The sequence below is a fragment of the Heterodontus francisci genome, chromosome 34, assembly GCF_036365525.1.
Source record: "Heterodontus francisci isolate sHetFra1 chromosome 34, sHetFra1.hap1, whole genome shotgun sequence".
Taxonomy (NCBI): domain Eukaryota; kingdom Metazoa; phylum Chordata; class Chondrichthyes; order Heterodontiformes; family Heterodontidae; genus Heterodontus; species Heterodontus francisci.
This window is the reverse complement of record NC_090404.1, coordinates 19,494,741-19,515,941: the sequence shown is the minus strand read 5'-3', so window position 1 is coordinate 19,515,941 and position 21,201 is coordinate 19,494,741. Positions and strand designations below refer to the sequence as shown.

Here is a 21,201-nt window from a genome sequence, read left to right as displayed (position 1 = left end):
CTCACAGCTAAAATTCTCCAATCCTGGCAACATCCTTGTAAATCTCCTCTGTACTCTCTCTAATGCAATCACATCCTTCCTGTGATGCGGTGACCAGAACTGCACACAGTATTCCAGTTGTGGCCTAACTAGTGTTTTATACAGTTCCAGCATAACCTCCCAGCTCTTATATCCTATGCCTCGGCCAATAAAAGCAAGCTTCGCGTCCGCCTTCTTAACCACCTTATCGACTTGTCCAGCCTCCTTCAGGAATTTGTGGACATGCACTCCAAGGTCCCTCTGTTCCTCTACACTTCTCAGAATCCGACCATTTACTGTGTATTCTCCTGCTTTGTTTGCCAACTCCAAGTTCATTCCCTCACACTTCTCCATATTAAACTCCATTTGCCACTTTCTGCCCACCTGACTAATCCATTGATATCTTCCTGCAATCTACAGCTTTCTTCCTCACTGTCAACTACATGGTCAATTTTTGTCTCATCTGCAAGCTTCTTAATTATGCCCCTTACATTTAAGTCCAAATCATTGACATGCACCACAAAAAGCAGGGACCTGGTACTGAGCATTGTGGAACCCCACTGGAAACAGGCTTCCAGTCATGGTTCAGTTCTGGATGTGATTAACAGCAGCAATAACACAAGACACAAGAAATAGGAGCAGGAGTAGACCACACGGCCCATCGAGCCTGCTCTGCCATTCAATATGATCATGGCTTCAATTCCACTTTCCTGCCCACTCCCCATATCCCTTGATTCTATGCGAGACCATAATTCTCCTCAACTCAGTCCTGAATGATTGACCCCTTATCTTGAGACTGTGTTCCTGTGTACTAGATTCCCTGACCAGTGGGAACAATCTCTCAGCTTCTACCCTATTAAGCCCTTTCAAAATCTTGTATGTCTCAATTAGATCGCCTCTCATTCTTCTAAACTCCAGAGAATATAGGCCCAATTTACTCAGTCTCTCATCCCAGGTACCAATTAATAAATCTTTGCTGCACAGCCTCCAGTGCAAGTATATCCTTTCTTAAATGTGGAGAGCAAAACTGCACACAGTATTCCATGTGCTGTCTCACCAAAGCCCTGTACAATTTTAGTAAGACTTCTTTGCAATAAAGGCAAATATGACACTTGCCTTCTTGATAGCCTGCTGCAACTGCATGTTAACTTTGTGCGTTCCTTGTGCAGGTAACCCCAAGTATCTCAGAACATCAGCACTTACCAGTTTCACACCTTTTAAAAGATATTCTCCCAGCAGCAGTATCTGACCCCTGATGTTATATGTGAACTCTCTAACGTGTCAGCAGGATGGATGATTGACTGAATCCCTTCCCACACTCAGAGCAAATGAACGGCCTCTCCCCAGTGTGAACTCGCTGGTGTGTCAGTAGGCCTGTTGACAGAACGGATCCATTCCCACACTCAGTGCAGCTGAATGGCCTCTCCCCAGCATGACTGGTGATTCAGTAAATCCCCGTTACTTTTAAATTTCTTCTCAGTCAGAACATTGAGAAGGTCGGTTATCAGTGTGAACAAATTGGTGTTGACTGAGGTGGGATGACTGAGTGAATCCCTTCTCACACACGGAGCAGGTGAATGGCCTCTCCCCGGTGTGAACTCGCTGGTGTTTCAGAAGGTGGGATGACTGAGTGAATCCCTTCCCACACACGGAGCAGGTGAATGGCCTCTCCCCGGTGTGAACTCTCTGGTGCCTCTGCAAGTCTTGTGCATTTTTAAATCTCTTCTCACAGTCAGAACATGCAAATGGCCTCTCCCCAGTGTGAACAAGCTGGTGACTCAGCAGATGCGATGACTGAGTGAATCGTTTCCCACACTCAGAGCAGCTGAATGGCCTCTCCCCAGTGTGAAGTCGCTGGTGTGTCAGAAGGTGGGACAACTGAGTGAATCCCTTCCCACACTCAGAGCAGCTGAATGGCCTCTCCCCAGTGTGAACTCGCTGGTGTGTCAGAAGGATGGATGACTGAGTGAATCCCTTCCCACACACAGAGCAGCTGAATGGCCTCTCCCCAGTGTGAAGTTGCTGGTGCGTCAGTAGGCCTGATGACTGAGCAAATCCCTTCCCACACTCAGAGCAGATGAACGGCCTCTCCCCAGCATGAGTGCGGCAGTGTTTCAGTAAATCTTTGTTACTTTTAAATCTCTTCTCACAGTCAACACATTGAAAAGGTCGGTTATCAGTGTGAACAAATTGGTGTTCATTGAGGTGGGCTAACTGAGTGAATCTCTTCCCACACACGGAGCAGGTGAACGGCCTCTCCCCAGTGTGAATTCGCTGGTGTGTCAGCAGGTGGGATGACTGAGTGAATCCCTTCCCACACACAGAGCAGGTGAACGGCATCTCCCCAGTGTGAGTGTGTTGGTGTGTTTGTAGATCCCTCATGCTTTTAAAGTTCCTCTCACAGTCAGAACATTTAAACGGCCTCTCCCCAGTATGAACACACTGGTGTATCAGAAGGTTGGATGACTGAGTGTATCCCTTCCCACATTCTCGGCAGGTGAACGGCTTCTTCCCAGTGTGAATGCATTGGTGTCTCTGCAGATCTCTCGCTCTTTTAAAGCTCTTCTCACAGTCACAACATTTAAATGGTCTTGCCCCAGTGTGACTGTGTTGATGAGTTTCTAGCTCAACCAGGTCGTTGAATCCCTTCCCACAGTCCCCACATTTCCAAGTTTTCTCCATGCTGTAGGTGTCCTTGTGACTCTCCAGGTTGGAATGCTCAGTTGAAGCCTTGTCTACACACAGAACAAGTGCACGGTTACTCCCCACTGTGAATGCTGCAATGTGTTTTCAGGCTGTATAACTGATTAAAGCTCTTTCCACAGTCAGTGCACTGGAATGCTATCACTCGGGCGTGTGTGTCTCGGTGTGTTTCCAGTCACACTGATGTTTCAAATATTTTCGCACAGTCAGAATTGACAAACATTTCTCATTCCACATTCAAAAACCAATGACGTTCAGGTCCTGATGAATCGACTGACTGTTAGATATTGACATGATTTTTGGCCTGATATTCCCGTTTGCATATCGTCCCATTCTTATTCACTGTAAAAGGATTTTACAAAAGTCATCACTGTCAGTCAGGATAGAAATTCACAACATTCTCCCCTCCTGCTTCCTGGCCCAGGATGGTCGTGCATGCGCCCTGCTGCACATTCCTCTCCAAATCTACCTCCCTTGACAGTCTCACATTGGAAACTGTTGTACCCGACTGGGCTCAAAAGTACTCGGGGTTAAACTCAGCAGCTTCTCCTCCATCTCCACTCCTGCAACAAAAAAAACCTACACAGGTCAGGGACTGATTTCCACATCCAACACCCGCTGCGATACAAACCAACTCAATTGGTCCGTTTGTGTTTATTTATTTATTTAGAGATACAGCACTCAAACAGGCCCTTCGGCCCACCGAGTCTGTGCCGACCAAGAACCACCCATTAAAACTAACCCTACATTAATCCCATATTCCCTACCACCTACCTACACGAGGGGCAATTTACAATGGCCAATTTACCTATCGCCTGCAAGTCTTTGGCAGTGGGAGGAAACCGGAGCACCCCGCGAAAACCCACGCGGTCACAGGGAGAACTTGCAAACTCCGCACAGGCAGTACCCAGAATAGAACCCGGGTCACTGGAGCTGTGAGGCTGCGGTGCTAACCATTGCGCCACCCCCTTGACTCAGTTCTGTGAACGACTGCAATAAAACAAAAGCAAAATACTGCAGATGGTGGAAATTTGAAATAAAAGGAGAAAATGCTGCCGGTCAGGGAGAAGGAGGAAGATTGAGGAGAGACAATATAGTCTAGCACTCACAGCAACCTACAATCCACCTACATTACCGGGATAGGGAGACAGAGTTTAGAAAAACTCAGCAACACGACTCCAGTAAAACATCCCAGGAGGAAAAGGGGGAGCAGTGTGTGTACCTGCCCTGATATCCCCCTCCCCAGGCCTGTCAGTCAAACCCCCCAACTCCTCCCAGTCCACAGCTCAGCCTATCAGCTTCCTGCACCTTGAGCCAGCCCTGCCCAGGTGTGGCCCAGTCCAAGGGGAGTCTTTGTGGAACCAGGGAGGGGGGACCTCCTGCCCTGTGCTGTGTCCCAAATGGTTCCTCCCTCCCTCCCCTCCCCCAGGCCCCTTTATAACTGAGCTCAGTTTCCTTTAAAGTTTTCTCCTTTGATGTTACACTTTATTAATCTTTAATTCCCCCAAAAGAGCTGGAAATCTGGCGGCCGTTAACCCCGGGCCTGTCACCGGGAGAAGCCCCGCAGCTGCCTCCCCACTTACCGACTACAGATGCGAAGTTAAAAGCGATTCTCCATCACGATCACCGGTACCGCACCTGCGCACTTGACGCTCTCGCCAGCGACCTCTGACCTGGCAGCTCACAATGTCCGGCTGATTGACGGCTGCTCCGAGCCAATACCAAGATGGCTATTGCCGCGAGCCCCGCCCCTCAATCGCTCTGTTTGGTTAGTGGGTTCATCACGCGCTCTGTCTTCCAGCTCCGCCCCCGCTCTTCCTATTGGTCCGAGTTGCCGTCAATCAGCCGGGCGGGTGGTGTGAGCTGAGCATGCGCTACAGGCGGGGTCTGAGGCAGAGACTGCGCGGTTCCAGCAGGTGAGAGGGAGGCGGGTTAATAAAGCCCGGGGCTCGCAGGCTGCAGACACACTGAGTGTGGAGTCAGGAGACAATCTAAACAGTGAGATCACAACAAACAACAAGATCAACCCCCAGCCGTGGCTTCCACCGCTTCCCTCCGGCCCGAATCTCAACAAAGAGCAGAGACTGTCCCAAAATCCAGGAGAGGCAGGGAGCGTCTCTAAATGGAGGAGAAATGGAGACTGGTCAGGGAGCGTCTCTGAATGGAGGAGAAATGGAGACTGGTCAGGGAGCGTCTCTAAATGGAGGAGAACTGGAGACTGATCAGGGAGCGTCTTTAAATGGAGGAGCAATGGAGACTGGTCAGGGGGCGTCTCTAAATGGAGGAGAAATGGAGACTGGTCAGGGAGAGTCTCTAAATGAAGGAGAAATGAGGCCTGGTCGAGGAGCATCTGTAAATGGAAGAGAAATGGGGACTGGTCAGGGATGGTCTCTAAATGAAGGAGAAATGTGGACTATTCAGGGAATGTCTCTGAAGGAGAAATGGGGACTACTCGGAGTGTCTCTAAATGAAGGAGAAATGGGAAATAAAAACAAATGCTGGAGGTACTCAGCAGGTCTGGCAGCATCCGTGGAAAGAAGCAGAGTTAACGTTTCGGGTCAGTGACCCTTCTTCGGAACTGAAGCAGAAGGGTCACTAACCCGAAACGTTAACTCTGCTTCTTTCCACAGATGCTGCCAGACCTGCTGAGTACCTCCAGCATTTCTTGTTTTTATTTCAGATTTCCAACATCTGCAGTATTTTGCTTTTATTGAAGGAGAAATGGGGACTGGTCCGGGAGCTTCTGTAAATGGAGGAGAAATGGGGACTGGGCTGGGAGCATCTGAAAATGGAGGAGATATGGAGACTGGTCAGGGGGCATATGTGAATGGAGCCGAAAAGGGTCAGAACAGGTCAAGGAACATCTATCAACAGCAGAAATGGGGACAGGGTTGGGTTGGGTTGGGTTGGGTTGGGTGGGGGGAAACTTGAAAACCACATAGTGTAGGCCGTAAACCCATTTAATAACCTCCAGCTACCACGTTTGCAACTGTGGAGCTTTCTCCGGGTAACAGGCCCAGTTAACAGCCTCCAGATTTCCAGCTGTTTTGGAGGAACTGAAGATTAATAAACTGTAAGATCAAAGCCCAAAACTTTAAAGGAAACTTAGCTCAGTTATTAAGACTTCCCTTGGACTGTGTCACACCTGGGCAGGGCTGACTCAAGGTGCAGGCAGCCTCAAGTTGCTAGGCTGAGCTGTAGACTGGAGGAGTTTGAGTAACAGGCCTGGGGTCAAGTCAGGCACACACACTGCTTCCCCTTTTTCTCCTGGGATGTTTTACTGGAGTTGTGTTGGTGACTGTTTCTAAACTCTTGTCTCCCTACCTGGAAATGTAGGTGGTTTGTAGGTTGCTGTGAGTGTTACACTATGTAGCCTCTCCTCAGGGCAATATGCAGCAGAGTCCATGTGTGGTGATCCTGGGCTAGGAAGCAGGAAGAGAAAATGATAAAAATTTCTATCCTGAACTGACTGATGGCTTTTGTAAACTCCTTTTACAGGGGCTTGGAAGGGGAGGATTTCCACACTGCAAATTCAACTATGGCATTAGCTCATGCAAACACAGTTACTCTGTCTTTAGTTTGCTTAAAACCTGCAGCACTGGATTCACTTCGAACAAGAGAAAAATGATGGCACAGAAGGAGGCCATTCAGCCTGCCGTGTCTGTGCCGGCCGAAAAAACTAGCCACCCAATCTAATCCCACTTTCCAGCACCTGGTCCATAGCCTTGTAGGTTACAACACTTCAGCTACATGTCCAGGTACCTTTCAAAAGAATTGAGGGTTTCTGCCTCAACCACCATTCTGGTGGCAACTTCCAGACACTCACCACCCTCTGGGTGAAAAAGTTTTTCCTCATGTCCCCATTAATCCAATCAACTTAAGTCTGTGCCCCCGGTAATTGACCTCTCCGCTAGGGGAAACAAGTCCTTCCTGTCCTATCTAGGCCCCTCATAATTTTGTACACCTCAATTAAGTCACCCCTCTGCTGTAAGGAAAACAACCCTAGCCTATCCAATCTTTCCTCATAGATGAAACTTTCGAGCCCTGGCAACATTCTTGTAAATCTCCTCTGAACTCTCTCCAGAGCAATTATGTCCTTTCTGTAATGTGGTGACCAGAACTGTACACAATACTCCAGCTCTGGCCTGACCAGCGTTCTATAGATTCCCAGCATTACATCTCTGCTTTTGAATTCTACACCTTGGCCACTTGCACCAGTTCGGGTAGAGTTAGACAACAGTGCCAAAATAGGCCTGTTTTATCTGTGCTATAAATTTCTTCTGGGGATAGATCATGTTTAGCAATTAATTTGTTGAATAAATCACAATACTTTTCTGCAGCCTCATGGTCAGCTGATTTTTGTTCATCGGTTACATCCAGTCTTCTAATGCCATGCCGCCGTTTAAAGCAAGAAAGCTGTCCATGGGAAAATGCACATGGTTCAGTCAATTCCATTTGCTTCTGAAAGCCTTTTGTCTTTGCAATGAGCATTGGGCCTGAGACTGGGGCATCCTCGGGAGCATTTCAACAAAAACTATTCATACAACACACTGTAGCTGCTCTAATTTAGGTTGATGTAGAGTATGGCTATGGACCAGGTGCTGGAAGGTGGAATTAGATTGGCTAGTTTTTTTTGGCCGGCACAGACACGACGGGCTGAATGGCCTCCTTCTGTGCTGTAGCTTTTCTGTCATTCTGCGGTGTTTTATTAGTTTCAGAACCAGAAAAGAATTTCAACAACTGGTCCTTTTGACCCCTGATGTTGTATATGGTTGATGAACTAACATTATATTCATTCATCAACACATTACGATTTTCACCATTTTCAAAACACCTGCAAATGTCTATTTTCTGGTGTAGCATCAACACAACCCTTTTCCACTTTCTGTCAATGTTTTATTGGATGCCATACTGGGTGGATGGGGAGATAAGTCCTGATACTGCATAAGCACAGTGACAAGATGGACTGCCAGCAGCACCACTAAGATGACAATCGGCAGCTTCACTAACTACAGTACAGTAATGACCAGAACAGTCGGCTGCACTCGGGGAAAACTCAGCATTGAGACACAAGCTCAGAAGCTTTTGGAAATTCCAGATAATAGAGCTTTCCAGTTGGTAAAGTGCCAGATAACAAAGTTTTTACTGCATGTATCAATGCTTTCGACTTAAATGTAGGGTACATGATTAAGATGTTTGCAGATGAGACAAAAAGTGGTCATGTTGTTGACAGGAAGAAAGCTGCAGACTGCAGGAAGATATCAATGGACTGGTCAGGTAGGCAGAAAATGGCAAATGGAATTCAATCCGGAGCAGTGTGAGGTAATGCATTTGGGGAGGGCAAACAAAGCAAGAGAATGCACAATAAATGGTGGGATACTGAGAATTGTAGAGGAACCGAGAGGCCTTGGAGTGCATGTCCGCAGATCCCTGAAGGTGGCTGGACAGGTAGATAAGGTGGTTAAGAAGGCAGACGTGATGTTTGCTTTTATTGGCTGAGGCATAGGATATATATAACTGTATAAAACACTGGTTAGACCACAGCTGGAGTACTGTGTGCAGTTCTGGTCACCGCATTACAGGAAAGATGTGATTGCATTAGAGAGTACAGAGGAGATTTACAAGGATGTTGGCTGGATTGGAGAATTTTAGCTGTGAGGAAAGATTGGTTAGGTTAGGGTTGTTTTCTTTGGAAGAGAGGAGGCTGAAATTATGAGGAGCTGAGAAAGAGTGGATGGGAAGGACCTATTTCCGTTATCAGAGAGGTCAATAACTGGGGGACATAGATTTACAGTAATTGGCAGAAGGATTGGAAGACAGTTGAGAAATCTTTTCACCCAGAGGGTTGGGGGGTTGGTGTTTGGAACTCACTGTCTGAAAGGGTGATAGAGGCAGAAACCCTCATCACATTTAAAAAGTACTTGGATATGCAATTTTAGTTTTTTTACTTTTAGAGATACAGCACTGAAACAGGCCCTTTGGCCCACCGAGTCTGTGCCGACCATCAACCACCCATTTATACTAATCCTACACTAATCCCATATTCCTACCACATCCCCACCTGTCCCTATATTTCCCTACCACCTACCTATACTCGGGGCCATTTATAATGGCCAATTTACCTACCAACCTGCAGGTCTTTTGGCTTGTGGGAGGAAATCGGAGCACCCGGAGAAAACCCACACCAATTGAGGAGCCGTAACCTACAGGGCTACAGACCAAGAGCTGGAAAGTGGGATTAGGCTGCATATATGATGGGCTGAATGGCCTTCTGTGCCATCAATTTTCTATGTTTCCCATCTGACAGTTGGTGCTTGTATCTGTTGATGTGAATAATCAAATCACAATGTTATTAATATCAGCAGAAAAAAGCTCCAACTCTCAATAGAAAGATAGCAAATTTACAGTACAGGAGGCCATTCAGCCCATTGTGTCTGTGCCTGCTGAAAAAGAGGTATCCAGCTTAATGCCATTACATTAAAAGTACGAGATATGAAGCCCCAGACCAATTTAACAAATTACACAAGATTTCACGTTTTATCTCATTATAACAACTAAAAGAAATCCCCAATTAACTAAACAGCACTTTGTAAATAGCTGACACCCCAAATTACAATCAAAAGTATTTTCTTAACTTATTCAATACTTGAATATCTCACACCACACTGATACGTTACAGTCCTTTTTGATGACAAAATCCTTTGCGGTTAAAAGACCCAAATTCCTCCTAGTTGCAATGTGCTGGATCTCCCAGACTTTTCAAAAACAATATTTTCCTTCCTTCACTTCTCCAAGCACTTCTGACCTGGACATCGGTGGATAATGTGGTTTCCAGTGATCCTGTGGGGCCCTTTACTCCTCCGCAAACTTCGACTCTCAAAAAAAAAAGTTCAGGTTTCCACAGCCTTTCACTGTATACCTTCAGAGAGCAGGCGCTCTCTGTCGCTCTCTCTCTCCAGCTGCCCCTGCTGGGTGCCTTCTCTTACAGCTTCCCTTGAGGCCTCACCCCGATGGAGTCTCTTCTTAAAGCCTGCTTGAGGCCACAATGTGATGGTTCATTCCTTACAGCCTGTTATTCTCCAGAAAGTCGGTTAAATTTATCTGGTCCTAGAATTCAATAGTTGATTTTTCTTCTCCAAAATACAAAGACCAGAAGTCTAGTTTCACAAAGCTACTCGGCCTTTCCACTGCCCCCAGGTGTTACCACCTGCCGGTTCATTTACATGTTCTCAATGGCTGACTCCTTGTTTTACAATCCAAAAGTCTGGGAGGGTGAAACCCATTGTTCTTCAGGTGTTAGTGCTGTTCTTCAGAAAACACGCTTTGATCTTTTCCCTCCTGGTAACCTTTTATGTAAGACATAATCATGTTACAAGGTCCAGTGATCCTAACACCAGTTCACATCAACAGAAATGAACCGTGACTGTGGCTCAGTTGGTATTGTTGTCACCTCTGAATCAGAAGATTGTGGGTTCAAGTTCCATTCGAGAGAGCTTGCTGTGTGCAATTGGCTCCCCTGTTTCCTACATTACATACAAATTAAGTGAAGTAAGTCACTAAGCTCCTTGAGCCTGTTCCACCATTGAATAGGATCATGGCTGATCTGACTGTCACCTCAACTCCCGCCTACCCCCAATAACCTTTCACCCGCTTGCTTATCAAGAATCTATCTACCTCTGCCTTAAAAATATTCAAAGACTCTGCTTCCACCACCTTTTGAGGAAGAGAATTCCAAAGACTCACGACCCTCTGAGAGAAACAATTTCTCCTCATCTCTGTCTTAAATGGGCGACCCCTTATTTTTAAACAGTGACCCCTAGTTCTATATTCTCCCACAAGGGGAAACATCCTTTCCACATCCACCCTGTCAAGACCCCTCAGAATCTTATATGTTTCAATCAAGTCACCTCTTACTTTTCTAAACTCCAGGGGATAACAAGCCTAGTCTGTCCAACCCTTCCTCATAAGACAAGCCATCCATTCCAGCTATTTGTCTCGTAAACCTTCTTTGAACTGCTTCCAAAGCATTTACATCCTTCCTTAAATAAGGAGATCAATACTGTACACATTGCTCCTGATGTGGTCTCACCAATGCCCTGTATAGCTGAAGCATAACCTCTCTACTTTTGTATTCAATTCCCTCACAATAATTGATAAAATTCTATTAGCTTTCCTAATTACGTGCTGTACCTGTATACTAACCTTTTGTGATTCAAGCACTAGGACACCCAGATCCCTCTGCATCTCAGCTCTGCAATCTCCCACCAGTTAGATAATCTGCTTTTTTATTCCTCCTACCAAAATGGACAATTTCACATTTTCCTGCATTCTACTCCATTTGCCAGATCTTTACCCACTCACTTAACCTATCTATATCTCTTTGTAGCCTCCTTATGTCCTCTTCATAAGTTACTTTCCTACCTATCTTTGTGTCATCAGCAAATTTAGCAACCATACCTTCGGCCCCTTCATTGAAGTCATTTATCTAGATTGTAAGAAGTTGAGGCTCCAGCACTGATCCCTGTGGTACACCACTTGTTACATCTTGTCAACCAGAAAATGACCCATTTATGCTTACTCTCCGTTTCCCGTTAGCCATCCAATCTAATATCCAGGCCAAAATGTTACCCCCTAGACTATGAGCTTTTATTTTCTGCAATAACCTTTGATGTGGTACCTTAACAAAGGACTTCTGGAAATCTAAGTACAGTACATCCACTAGTTCCCCTTTAACCACAGCGCATGTTACTTCTTCAAAGAACTCCAATAAATTGGTTAGACATGATTTCCCTTTCGCAAAACCATGTTGACTCTGCCTGAATAGCTTGAACTTTTCTAAATGCCCGGCTATAACATCTTTAATAACAGCTTCTAACATTTTCCCTAAGATAGATGTTAAGCTAACTGGCCTGTCATTTCCTGTTTTCTGTCTTTCTCCCTTTTTGAATAAAGGAGTTACATTCGCTATTTTCCAGACTAATGGAACCTTCCCCGAATCTAGGGAATTTTGGAAAATCAAAACTAACGCATCCACTATCTCACTAGCCACTTCTTTTAAGACCCTAGGATGAAGTCCATCAGGACCCGGGGACTTGTCAGCCCGCAGCTCCAACAATTTGCTCAGTACCACTTCACTGTTGATTGTAATTTTCCTGAGTTCCTCCCTGCCTTCCATTTCCTGACTTACAACTATTTCTGGGATGTTACTTGTATGCTGTATGGTGAAGACCAATGCAAAATACCTGTTCAATTCATCTGCCATCTCCTTATTTTCCCTTACTAATTCCACAGACTCACTTTTTATAGGACCAACGCTCACTTTGTTAACGCTTTTCTTTTTAAAATAGCTATAGAAACTCTTACCATTTGTCCTTGTACTTCTCGCCAGCTTTCTTTGGTACTCCAATTTTTCCCTCCGTATTAATCCTTTAGTCGTTCTTTGCTGCTTTTTATATTCTGTCCAATCTTCTGACCTGCCACCCATCTTTGCGCAATATTATGCTTTTTCTTTAACTTTGATATGATCTTTAACTTTTTAGTTAACCACAGATGGTGGATCCTCCCCTTGGAATTTCTCTTTCTCATTGGAATGCATGTATTATGTGTATTCTGAAATATCCCCATAAATGTCTGCCACTGCATCTCTATTGACCTATACTTTAACCTAATTTGCCAGGTGACTTTTGCTAACTCTGCTTTCATACCTTCATAATTGCCCTTATTTAAGTTTAAAATACTAGTCTTATACCCAGTATTCTCTCCCTCAAACTGTATGTAAAATTCAATCACATTATGATCACTGCTGCCTTGGTTGTTCTGAAGCCTGCTCTCTGGTTGGCTCTGGTTGTGCTGTTCTAAGAACCTATCCCGAAAACATTCTATGAACTCATCTAGGTCACCTTTGTCATCTGATTTTTCCAATCTATAGGTAGCTTAAAATCCCCCATGATTATCGCTGTATCTTTCTGAAAAGCACCCATTCTTACTTCCTTTATTCTCTGTCCTACCATTTGGTTATTGTTAGGGGGCCTGTACACCACTCCCACAAACAACTTCTTGCCTTTCTCATCTCTACCCAAACCACTTCTACATCCTGGTTTCCTGAACTTAGGTCAACCCTCTCTATTGTGCTACCACTATCATTAATTAACAGATCCACCCCTCCACCTTTTCCTAGCTTCCTGTTTCCTAAATGTCATGGACGCGTCAATATTCATGTCCCAATCTATGTCACCATGCAGCTATGTCTACAACAGTGAGTACACTTCAATCATACTTCATTGGCTGTAAAGCGCTTTGGCATATCCTGAGGTAGTGGAAGGTGTTGTATACATGCAGATCTCTGCTTAACTGTCAGAATGAACATGGTTCAGTCCTGGATGTGATTAACAGCAGCAATAACAGCAGAATCCAACCCCTGTCGTTAATTGTGAACTCGCTGATGTCTCAGCAGGTCAGATGATTGAGTGAATGCCTTCCCACACACAGAGCAGGTGAACGGTCTCTCCCCAGTATGAACTCGCTGGTGTCTCTGCAGGTGGGATGAACGCGCAAATTCCTTCCCACACTCAGAGCAGGTGAACGGCCTGTCCCCAGTGTGAACTCGTTGGTGTGTCAGCAAGTTGGAGGACTGAGTGAATCCCTTCCCACACTCAGAGCAGGTGAATGGCCTCTCCCCCGTGTGAACTCGCTGGTGTGTCAGCAGGTTGGAGGACTGAGTGAATCCCTTCCCACACTCAGAGCAGGTGAACAGCCTCTCCCCAGTGTGAATACGCTGGTGTAAATTGAGGTCAGATGATTGCCTGAACCCAGTCCCACAATGAGAACACTTGAAAGGTTTCTTGTCAGTGTGAACTCGCTGGTGTTTAAGCAGGTTGGAGGAACACGTGAATCCCTTCCCACACTCACTGCAGGTGAATGGTCTCTCTCCAGTGTGAATGCGCTGGTGTGTCAGCAGGTCGGATGACAGAATGAATCCCTTCCCACACTCAGTGCAGGTGAACGGCCTCTCCCCAGTGTGCGTGCGTTGGTGTCTCACCATGTCACATCTGCTTTTAAAGGTCTTCTCACACTCAGAACATGTAAAAGGTCTCATCACTGTGAATGTTCTTGCGTGTCAGCGGTTCGGATAATTGAGCAAATCCTTTCCCACACTCGGAGCAGGTAATTGCCCTCTCCCCAGTGTGAACTCGCTGTGTGTCTAGAGGTTGTATGACTGAGAAAATCACTTCCCACACATGGAGCAGGTGAACGGCCTCTTCCCAGTGTGACTGTGTTGATGAGCTTCCAGCTCGGATGGGTAATTGAATCCCTTCTCACAGTCCTCACATTTCCATGTTGAATGATCAGTTGAAGCTTCATCCACTCACAGAACACGTGTACAGTTTCTCCCTGCTGTTGAATGACTGTCGGATCTCGACATAATGTTTGGTTTGAGTTTCCTGTCTGTAAATGCTCCCCTTCTGATATCCTGGAACAGGAGTTTACAAAAATCATCAGTGTCAATCCTCCAACTTACCCACCCTCCTCTACACCGAGCAGCCAAAGATTAGGAGCGTGGGGCTAAACTGTAACCAAATATTGAGCAGCAACCCCTTCAGGTAACTATACAAGGAGTGTAACCTCTGACACTGAATATAGCCATGGCCCATGGACTCCTCTCGGCTGCAAACATATGAAGTCTGGGAGAGGGCGAAGCTGGGAAGGGTCACTGACCCGAAACATTAACTCTGCTTCTCTTTTCACAGATGCTGCCAGACCTGCTGAGTGGTTCCAGCATTTCTTGTGCTGAAAACCCTGTTGTCCAGGATGTTTCATCGCCCGGCCACTAGGTCCCAGTTGAGAACAGAGACCCTGAAGCCCCGCCCACTCACTGTGCCCTCACCAAGATGGCCACACAGTCACCCACCCCACCCCGACCTGTGCAAGATGGCGTCCAGCGTCCCCGCGGGGTAAACACGGGGCCTCAGGCCGACCCCGGGTGTTTATGAAGCTTCCCAGCCTACCCACAGCTCCAATTCCTCCCCTGCGCCCACAAACTCCTCCCGCCTCCCGAGCCGCCTGTTTCCGCCTCAGTCGGTCAGTGTTTCTGGTTTTTTATTCCTGGTCTCCCTTCAGTCGGGGAACTTAGTCCCTCCTTTTAATATTAGTTTCAAACAGGGCCTGTCATCGGGAGAAGCCCCGCAGCTGCCGCCCCGCCCGGTGCAAACGCGGGACCTGGAACTTCTTATTGGGGGCTTGCGGCCTGCACCGGGTGTTTCTGAAGCCCACCCGCCAGCTCCATTCCTCCCCTGCGCCCCGCCGACGCTCACCCGCTGCAAAAGCGTCTCCAGCACTCGCATGGCTCTGTGCACAGTGACACTGCGCATGCTCCAGATATAGGCCAGTACTGCGCCTGTGCGCTGGGCTCCTGTAGAGTCAATAGGGGACATTCACATCCGCAGTGGATGCTGGGAAACAGACCCGTCACTGATTGTTCCAATTCGTGACTCAAATGACGCTCTGTGGTTGGATTGTGTTGAAATTATTAAATAACTCGTATAGAAACCGAAATGAACATACAAACATATGAATTGGGAGAAGTAGACCATTTGGCCCCGCGAGCCTGCTCGGCGTTTCAATAAGATCATTGCTGATCTGTTTCTGTCTCAAATTCCACACTCCCATCTACCCCCGACAGCCTTTGATTCCCTTGCCTAACAAGTCTATCTCCGCCATAAGCACATTCAATGATCCTGCCTCCATCAGCTTCTGAGGCAGAGAGTTTCACAGTCGCACAACCCTCAGAGAAAAAATTTCTCCTCATCTCGGTTCTAAAAGGAGGACCCCTAATTTTCAAACAGTGCCCCCTGGTTCTGGACTCAACCACAAGAGGAAACATCCTTTCCACATCCACCTTGTCAAGACTGGTCAGGATCTGAAATACTTCAATCAAGTCTCCCCTCACTCTTCTAAACTCCAATCAAAATAAGCCCAGTCTGTCCAACCATTCCTCCGAAGACAGCCCGCTCATTCCAGGTATCAATCTAGTCAACCTCCTCTGATCAGCCTCCAACATATTTACATCCTTCCTTAAATAAGGAGATTAAAACTGCACACAGTATTCAAGATATGGTCTCATCAATGCCCTGTATAACTGAAGCATAACATCCTTACTTTTATTTTCAATTTATTATATTTACTAATGATTTATTTGTTCATTTTTTCCCTCTCTCAACAAATGGTGGGTGTGACTCTTCTGCGCCATGGCTTCTCTGTCCAATCAGGTGGCGGGGCCTTCCTATTCTGCAACAGTTGCTGCAGCCACTCCTGTGGCCCTGTCACCATACTTTTAAGAACAAAGCATGGGTGATGAGTTACATTAACCCGAATATGACAATTGAGGCTTGCATAAATGCAATGGCCAAGGTTGTCGGCCCCTCATTCATTGTCGCAACCTCAAAAATGTATGGGAAGACTGTATTTTTCCAGAAGACTGAGTGGGCAGTGTTCCTAGTCCTGAGCAAGCGGCTCACTGTGGGTGGGACTTTCCTTCAGCGAACAGTTTCTGCTATCCAATGTCCCACAGTTCATTTCCAGTGAGCTCCTCCTCCCCCACGTGCAACAGCCACTTCACTGGGGGGAGGTCCCGCACGGTCTTCGGGAGAACAGCCTCCAGCATGTCTAGTCCTTCTGTTGCCAGCTATTTATGCAGCTGTGATTCTGACGGCCTCCGGCGGAGAGTGGGTGGACCTGTCCGGGCGGAAGGAAGGTACAGTGTAAAACAAAACACCTGAAGACGGCCCTGGACACAGGAAAACACCTGAGCCTGAGCTCAACCCCAAGCCTGATTCAGGGGAGCCCACCGCCCCTGTGACTGTGCTTGGGGTGAAGGAATCTATGCAGGACAGTGTGGGGCTAGAAGCAGAGACATCTACTGAGATAGAGGTCTCTGAGCCTTTGCAGCCTTCCTGGAATAAGGGGAGGTGCCCCTCCTCTAAAGAGGGCCATGAGTTGGCAGAGCCCCTCTCCTGGTGCAGATCCTCGGGCTCCCCTCACCAAAAGCACCATCAGGCCCTCAATCTCTAAGAAGCAGCCCTCTGGACGGAGTGGGGAGAGAAGCCCCTGTTAATTTAGCAACTCGCAATGAGGAAGGAGAGGGCTCGCCTGTGGTGGGGGAGCCTGTGGACCCCCACAGGAGAAAACGCTCCATTTGCCGATGGGTCGGGTGTCCGGATGGGGGTGAGACCTGTGAGGGTCAATCCTCCCAGCAGCCTGTTACTGCCGCTCAGTATGTACCCAACCTGGAGGCCAATTTGCATAGTGACCCGTCTGCTGGGCCTGTGGGTGCCGGTAGGGCGGGAGATGGCCTCCTCTCTCCGCCTTCGGTCCCAACTGGATTTATGGAGTCGGGAACTACCGCATCCCCTGGGCTGCTTACTGGCCCGGGGATGGAGGTAGAGGGGGCCCTGAACCGCAGGTGCGCATAAGCTCAGAGTGGGCTCCTCCGCCATCGATCCTGGGAGTGAGATTGCGACGGAGGGGGGAACCAGCTGGCGCAGACGGGACCTATTGCAGCATATTGTTCTCTCTGGATCCGTCCAGCAAGGATGTGCGCAGAATTTTGTAGAAGGTCAGCCCGGAGGGCACCCAAGGATTGGAGGCTCCACTCAAGTTGGCAGAGCTGGCCTCCACCAGCTCTCAAAGGGCAAATCCCTGGGCTGGACGGGCTAACCATGCAGTTCTACAGGGACTTCTGGGACATCCTGGGGGGTGGGGGGGGGCGATCACGGTTGGGTCCTGGGGGGGGGGGGGGGAAATCAGGGAGATGCCCCTCTCGAGGCGCAGGGCTGTCGAAGATGGGTGATGTCCGCTTGCATAGGAATTGGCAACCAGTATCCTTCCTCATTACAGATTATAAGATCTTTGCCTGGGCTCTCTGCTGGCCCACCTGATCCACCCCGAGCAGTCTTGCATGGTCCTGGGCCGGTCCATCCAGGACAACATCCACCTGGTCCGGGACCTGATCTGTCTTTCCCAGAGGACTGGTATTTCAGTCACCTTTCTCTTCCTTGATCAGGAGAAGCCATTTGATAGGTGGATCACCAATATCTTTTTGGACTCTGCCCACATTTGGACTCAGGCTGCATTTTGTAGCCTGCGTCTGCTTTTATATGCCACTGCAGAGTGTCGAGTCAAAGTTAATGGGTCCTTGACAGCGCTGGTTCACTTTGGGAGAGGAGTACTTCAGGGATACCCCATGTTCAGCCAATTATATACTTTGTGCATGAAGCCATCCTTGTGCCTGCTTCACAGGAGGTTGAGGGGTTTGGCTCTGTGTGGGCCAGGCATGTGGGTCCTTCTCTCGGCTTACGCCAATGATGTGCTCCTCATGGTCACATATCCCGTTGACTTGCAGAGGATGCGCGAGTTTCAGCAGACCTTTTCTGCCGCATCCTCCGCGACAATCAATGGGGAGAAATGTTCGGGACTCCTGGTGGGTCAGTGGCGGGTGGACTCCCTGCCGAAGGAATTAACACCTTCTGCATGGAGCACCATGCTATATCCGGGAGTCTACCTGAGCCCCATTGAGGAAGCCTGGCTGGTAAATTGGCAGTCACTACTCGGCTAGGGCGCTGAACAGGCCTGCTCCAAGCGCTTCCCAACAGGGGCCGAGTGCTGGTCATAAACCAACTGGCGGTCTCGATACTGTGGTACTAATTGGTCACTTTAGTCCCACCCCCTGCATTTGCCACTGAGATCCAGAAGAAGCTCATGGACTTTCTTCTGGGGCAAGAGCAAACACTGGGTCTCTGCCGGGGCCCCGAGTCTCTCGATTAAGGAGGGCGGTCAGTTGCTGGTGTGCATCCGTACCCAGGCTGCGACTCTCTGCCTTCGGATCCTGCAGAGATACCTGTATGTCGAGCGTCCTCCCGGATGGTGTGCATTGGCGATGTATTTTTTCCGCCGGGGCACTGCCTTCATGATAACACGCAGCTCCCAGTGGAGAACATTAGCCATGCATCTCTGAGGGAGTTGCCTGTCTTTTACCGGGATCAATTCAGAGTCTGGAACATGATCGCCTCCAGTCAGGGTGCTCCCCCACTGGCGGAGGACAGGGCCTGGCAGTCCGGACTCCTGGCTCTGGGGACGGATGGGCAGCTGGAGGAGTAGTTGAAGCCTCCGGGACGTCCCTCACTGCGGGTGTCAAAGGGGCTCAGGAGTGTGGAGTGCTCCCGACCAAGCTGACCCCCGCTCGGCCTGACCGACTCATCGACCCAGGCCCTGAAATCCTCCTTGGGAGCCAGTCACACACAACTTGAGCCACCTCTTGAAAATGCCCTCTATGCCATTCCACACCGTGCGGAAGGGTTTCCTGCAAGGGCTGCTCCTGCACATTCTCCACTTCCTCACCCTCGTCTGCTTCCCGGACACGCCATGGTGGTCCGCATTGCCATCTGTCAGTGACGGGAATCCCAGGTGGAGGGATCTCTATGCAGGATTCCTCCCCCTTTACATTGGGGACCTGAGGTGGAGGGTACTTCACAGAGCAGTCCCGTGCAATAGGCTTTTATGAACAAACATACAAATTAGGATCAGGAGTAGGCCACTTGGCCCCTCGAGTCTGCTCCGCCATTCAATAAGATCTGATTGTAACCTCAACTCCACATTCTCACCTACCCCCGATAACCTTTCTCCTTCTTGATTATCATGAATCTATCTACCTCTGCCTTAGAAGTATTTTAGGACACTGCTTCCACTGCCTTTTGAGGAAAAGAGTTCCAAAAACTCACTACGCTCTGCGAGAAGAAATTTCTCCTCATCTCTTTCTTAAATGGGAGACCCCTTATTTTTAAATAGTGACCCCTAGTTCTAGATTCTCCCACAAGGAGAAACATCCTTTCCACATCCACCCTGTCAAGTCCCCTCGGAATCTTATGTTTCAATCAAGTCGCCTCTTACTCTTCTAAACTCCAGCGTATACAAGCCTAGCCTGTCTAACCTTCCCTCATAAGACAACTTACCCATTTCAGGTCGTAGTCTGGTAAACTTTCTCTGAACTGCTTCCCATGCATTTACATCCTTCCTTGAATAAGGAGACCAATACAGTACACAGTACTCCAGATGTGGTCTCACCAATACCCTGGATAACTAAAGCATAACCTCCGTGATTTTGTATTCAATTCCCCTCGCAATAAATGAAAGCATTCTGTTTGCTTTCCTAATTACTTGCTGTACCTGCATACTAACCTTTTGCGATTCATGCACTAGGACACCCAGATCCCTCTGCATCTCAGAGCTCTGCAATCTTTCACCATTTAGATAATATGCTTCTTTTTAAATCTTCCATCCAAAATGGACAATTTTGCATTTTCCCACATTTTACTCCATTTGCCAGGTCTTTGCCCACTCACCTAACCTATCTATATCCTTTTGTAACCTCCTTTTGTCCTCTTCAGAATTTACTTTCCTACCTATCTTTGTGTCATCAGCAAATTTAGCAACCATACCTTCGGTTCCTTCATTCAAGTCATTTGTATAAATTATAAAAAGTCGAGACCCCAGCACTGATCTCTTTGGCATACCACTCATTACATCTTGCCAACCAGAAAATGACCCATTTATGCCTACTCTCTGTTTCCTGTTAGCTAACCAATCTTCTATCAATGCCAAAATGTTACCCCCTACACCATGAGCTTTTATTTTCCGCAATAACCTTTGATGTGGCATTTTATCAAATGCCTTCTGGAAATCTAAGTACAGTACATCCACTGGTCCCCCTTTAACCACAGCACATTACTTCTTCAAAGAACTCCAATAAATTGGTTAAACATGATTTCCCTTTCACAAAACCATGTTGACTCTGCCTGATTACCTTGAACTTTTCTAAATGTCCTGTTATAGCATCTTTAATGATAGCTTCTAACGTTTTCCCTGTGACAGATGTTAAGCTAACTGGCCTGTAGTTTCCTGCTTTCTGTCTCCCTCCCTTTTTGAATAAAGGAGTTACATTGGCTATTTTCCAATCTAATAGAACTTTCCCCAAACCTCGGGAATTTGGAAAAAACAAAACCAACGCATTAATTGTCTCACTAGCCACTTCCTGTAAGACCCTAGGATGAAGTTCATCAGGACCCGGGGACTTGTCAGCCCGCAGCTCCAACAATTTGTTCAGTATCACTTCCCTGGTGATTGTAATTTTCCTGAATTCCTCCCTCCCTTCAATTTCCTGATTTATAGCTATTTCAGGGATGTTACTTGTATCCTGTATGGTGAAGACCAATGCAAAATGCCTGTTAATTTATCTGCCATCTCCTATTTTCCCTTATTAATTCCACAGACTCACTTTCTATAGGACCAACACTCACTTTGTTAACTCTCTTCTTTTTTAAATATCTATAGAAACTATTACTATCTGTCTTTATATATCTCGTCAGCTTTCCCTCATATTCTAATTTCCCCTCCTTATTACTCTTTTAGATCTTTGCTGCTTTTTATATT

The 21,201-nt window shown here is 47.3% G+C and overlaps 2 protein-coding genes across 2 annotated transcripts in view; both read right to left on the bottom strand.

Annotated features, from left to right (window-relative positions):
* LOC137349147 (zinc finger protein ZFP2-like) overlaps positions 1–2,714 on the bottom strand; it is a 28,263-nt gene extending 25,549 nt beyond the window's left edge. Inside the window, exon 1 of the mRNA XM_068014548.1 lies at positions 1,534–2,714. Within this exon, the coding sequence (XP_067870649.1) occupies positions 1,534–2,700 (1,167 nt within the window). The 5' untranslated portion in view covers positions 2,701–2,714. The remainder of the gene's footprint in view (positions 1–1,533) is intronic.
* Positions 2,715–13,134: 10,420 nt separating this feature from the next.
* Positions 13,135–21,201, bottom strand: part of LOC137348696 (zinc finger protein 585A-like) — a 45,965-nt gene continuing 37,898 nt past the window's right edge. Inside the window, exons 12-17 of the mRNA XM_068013953.1 lie at positions 19,663–19,786; positions 18,950–19,267; positions 17,980–18,220; positions 14,879–15,130; positions 13,950–14,076; positions 13,135–13,835 (exon numbers count right to left, since the gene is read on the bottom strand). Coding sequence (XP_067870054.1) covers positions 13,145–13,835; positions 13,950–14,076; positions 14,879–15,130; positions 17,980–18,220; positions 18,950–19,267; positions 19,663–19,786 — 1,753 coding nt within the window. The 3' untranslated portion in view covers positions 13,135–13,144. The remainder of the gene's footprint in view (positions 13,836–13,949; positions 14,077–14,878; positions 15,131–17,979; positions 18,221–18,949; positions 19,268–19,662; positions 19,787–21,201) is intronic.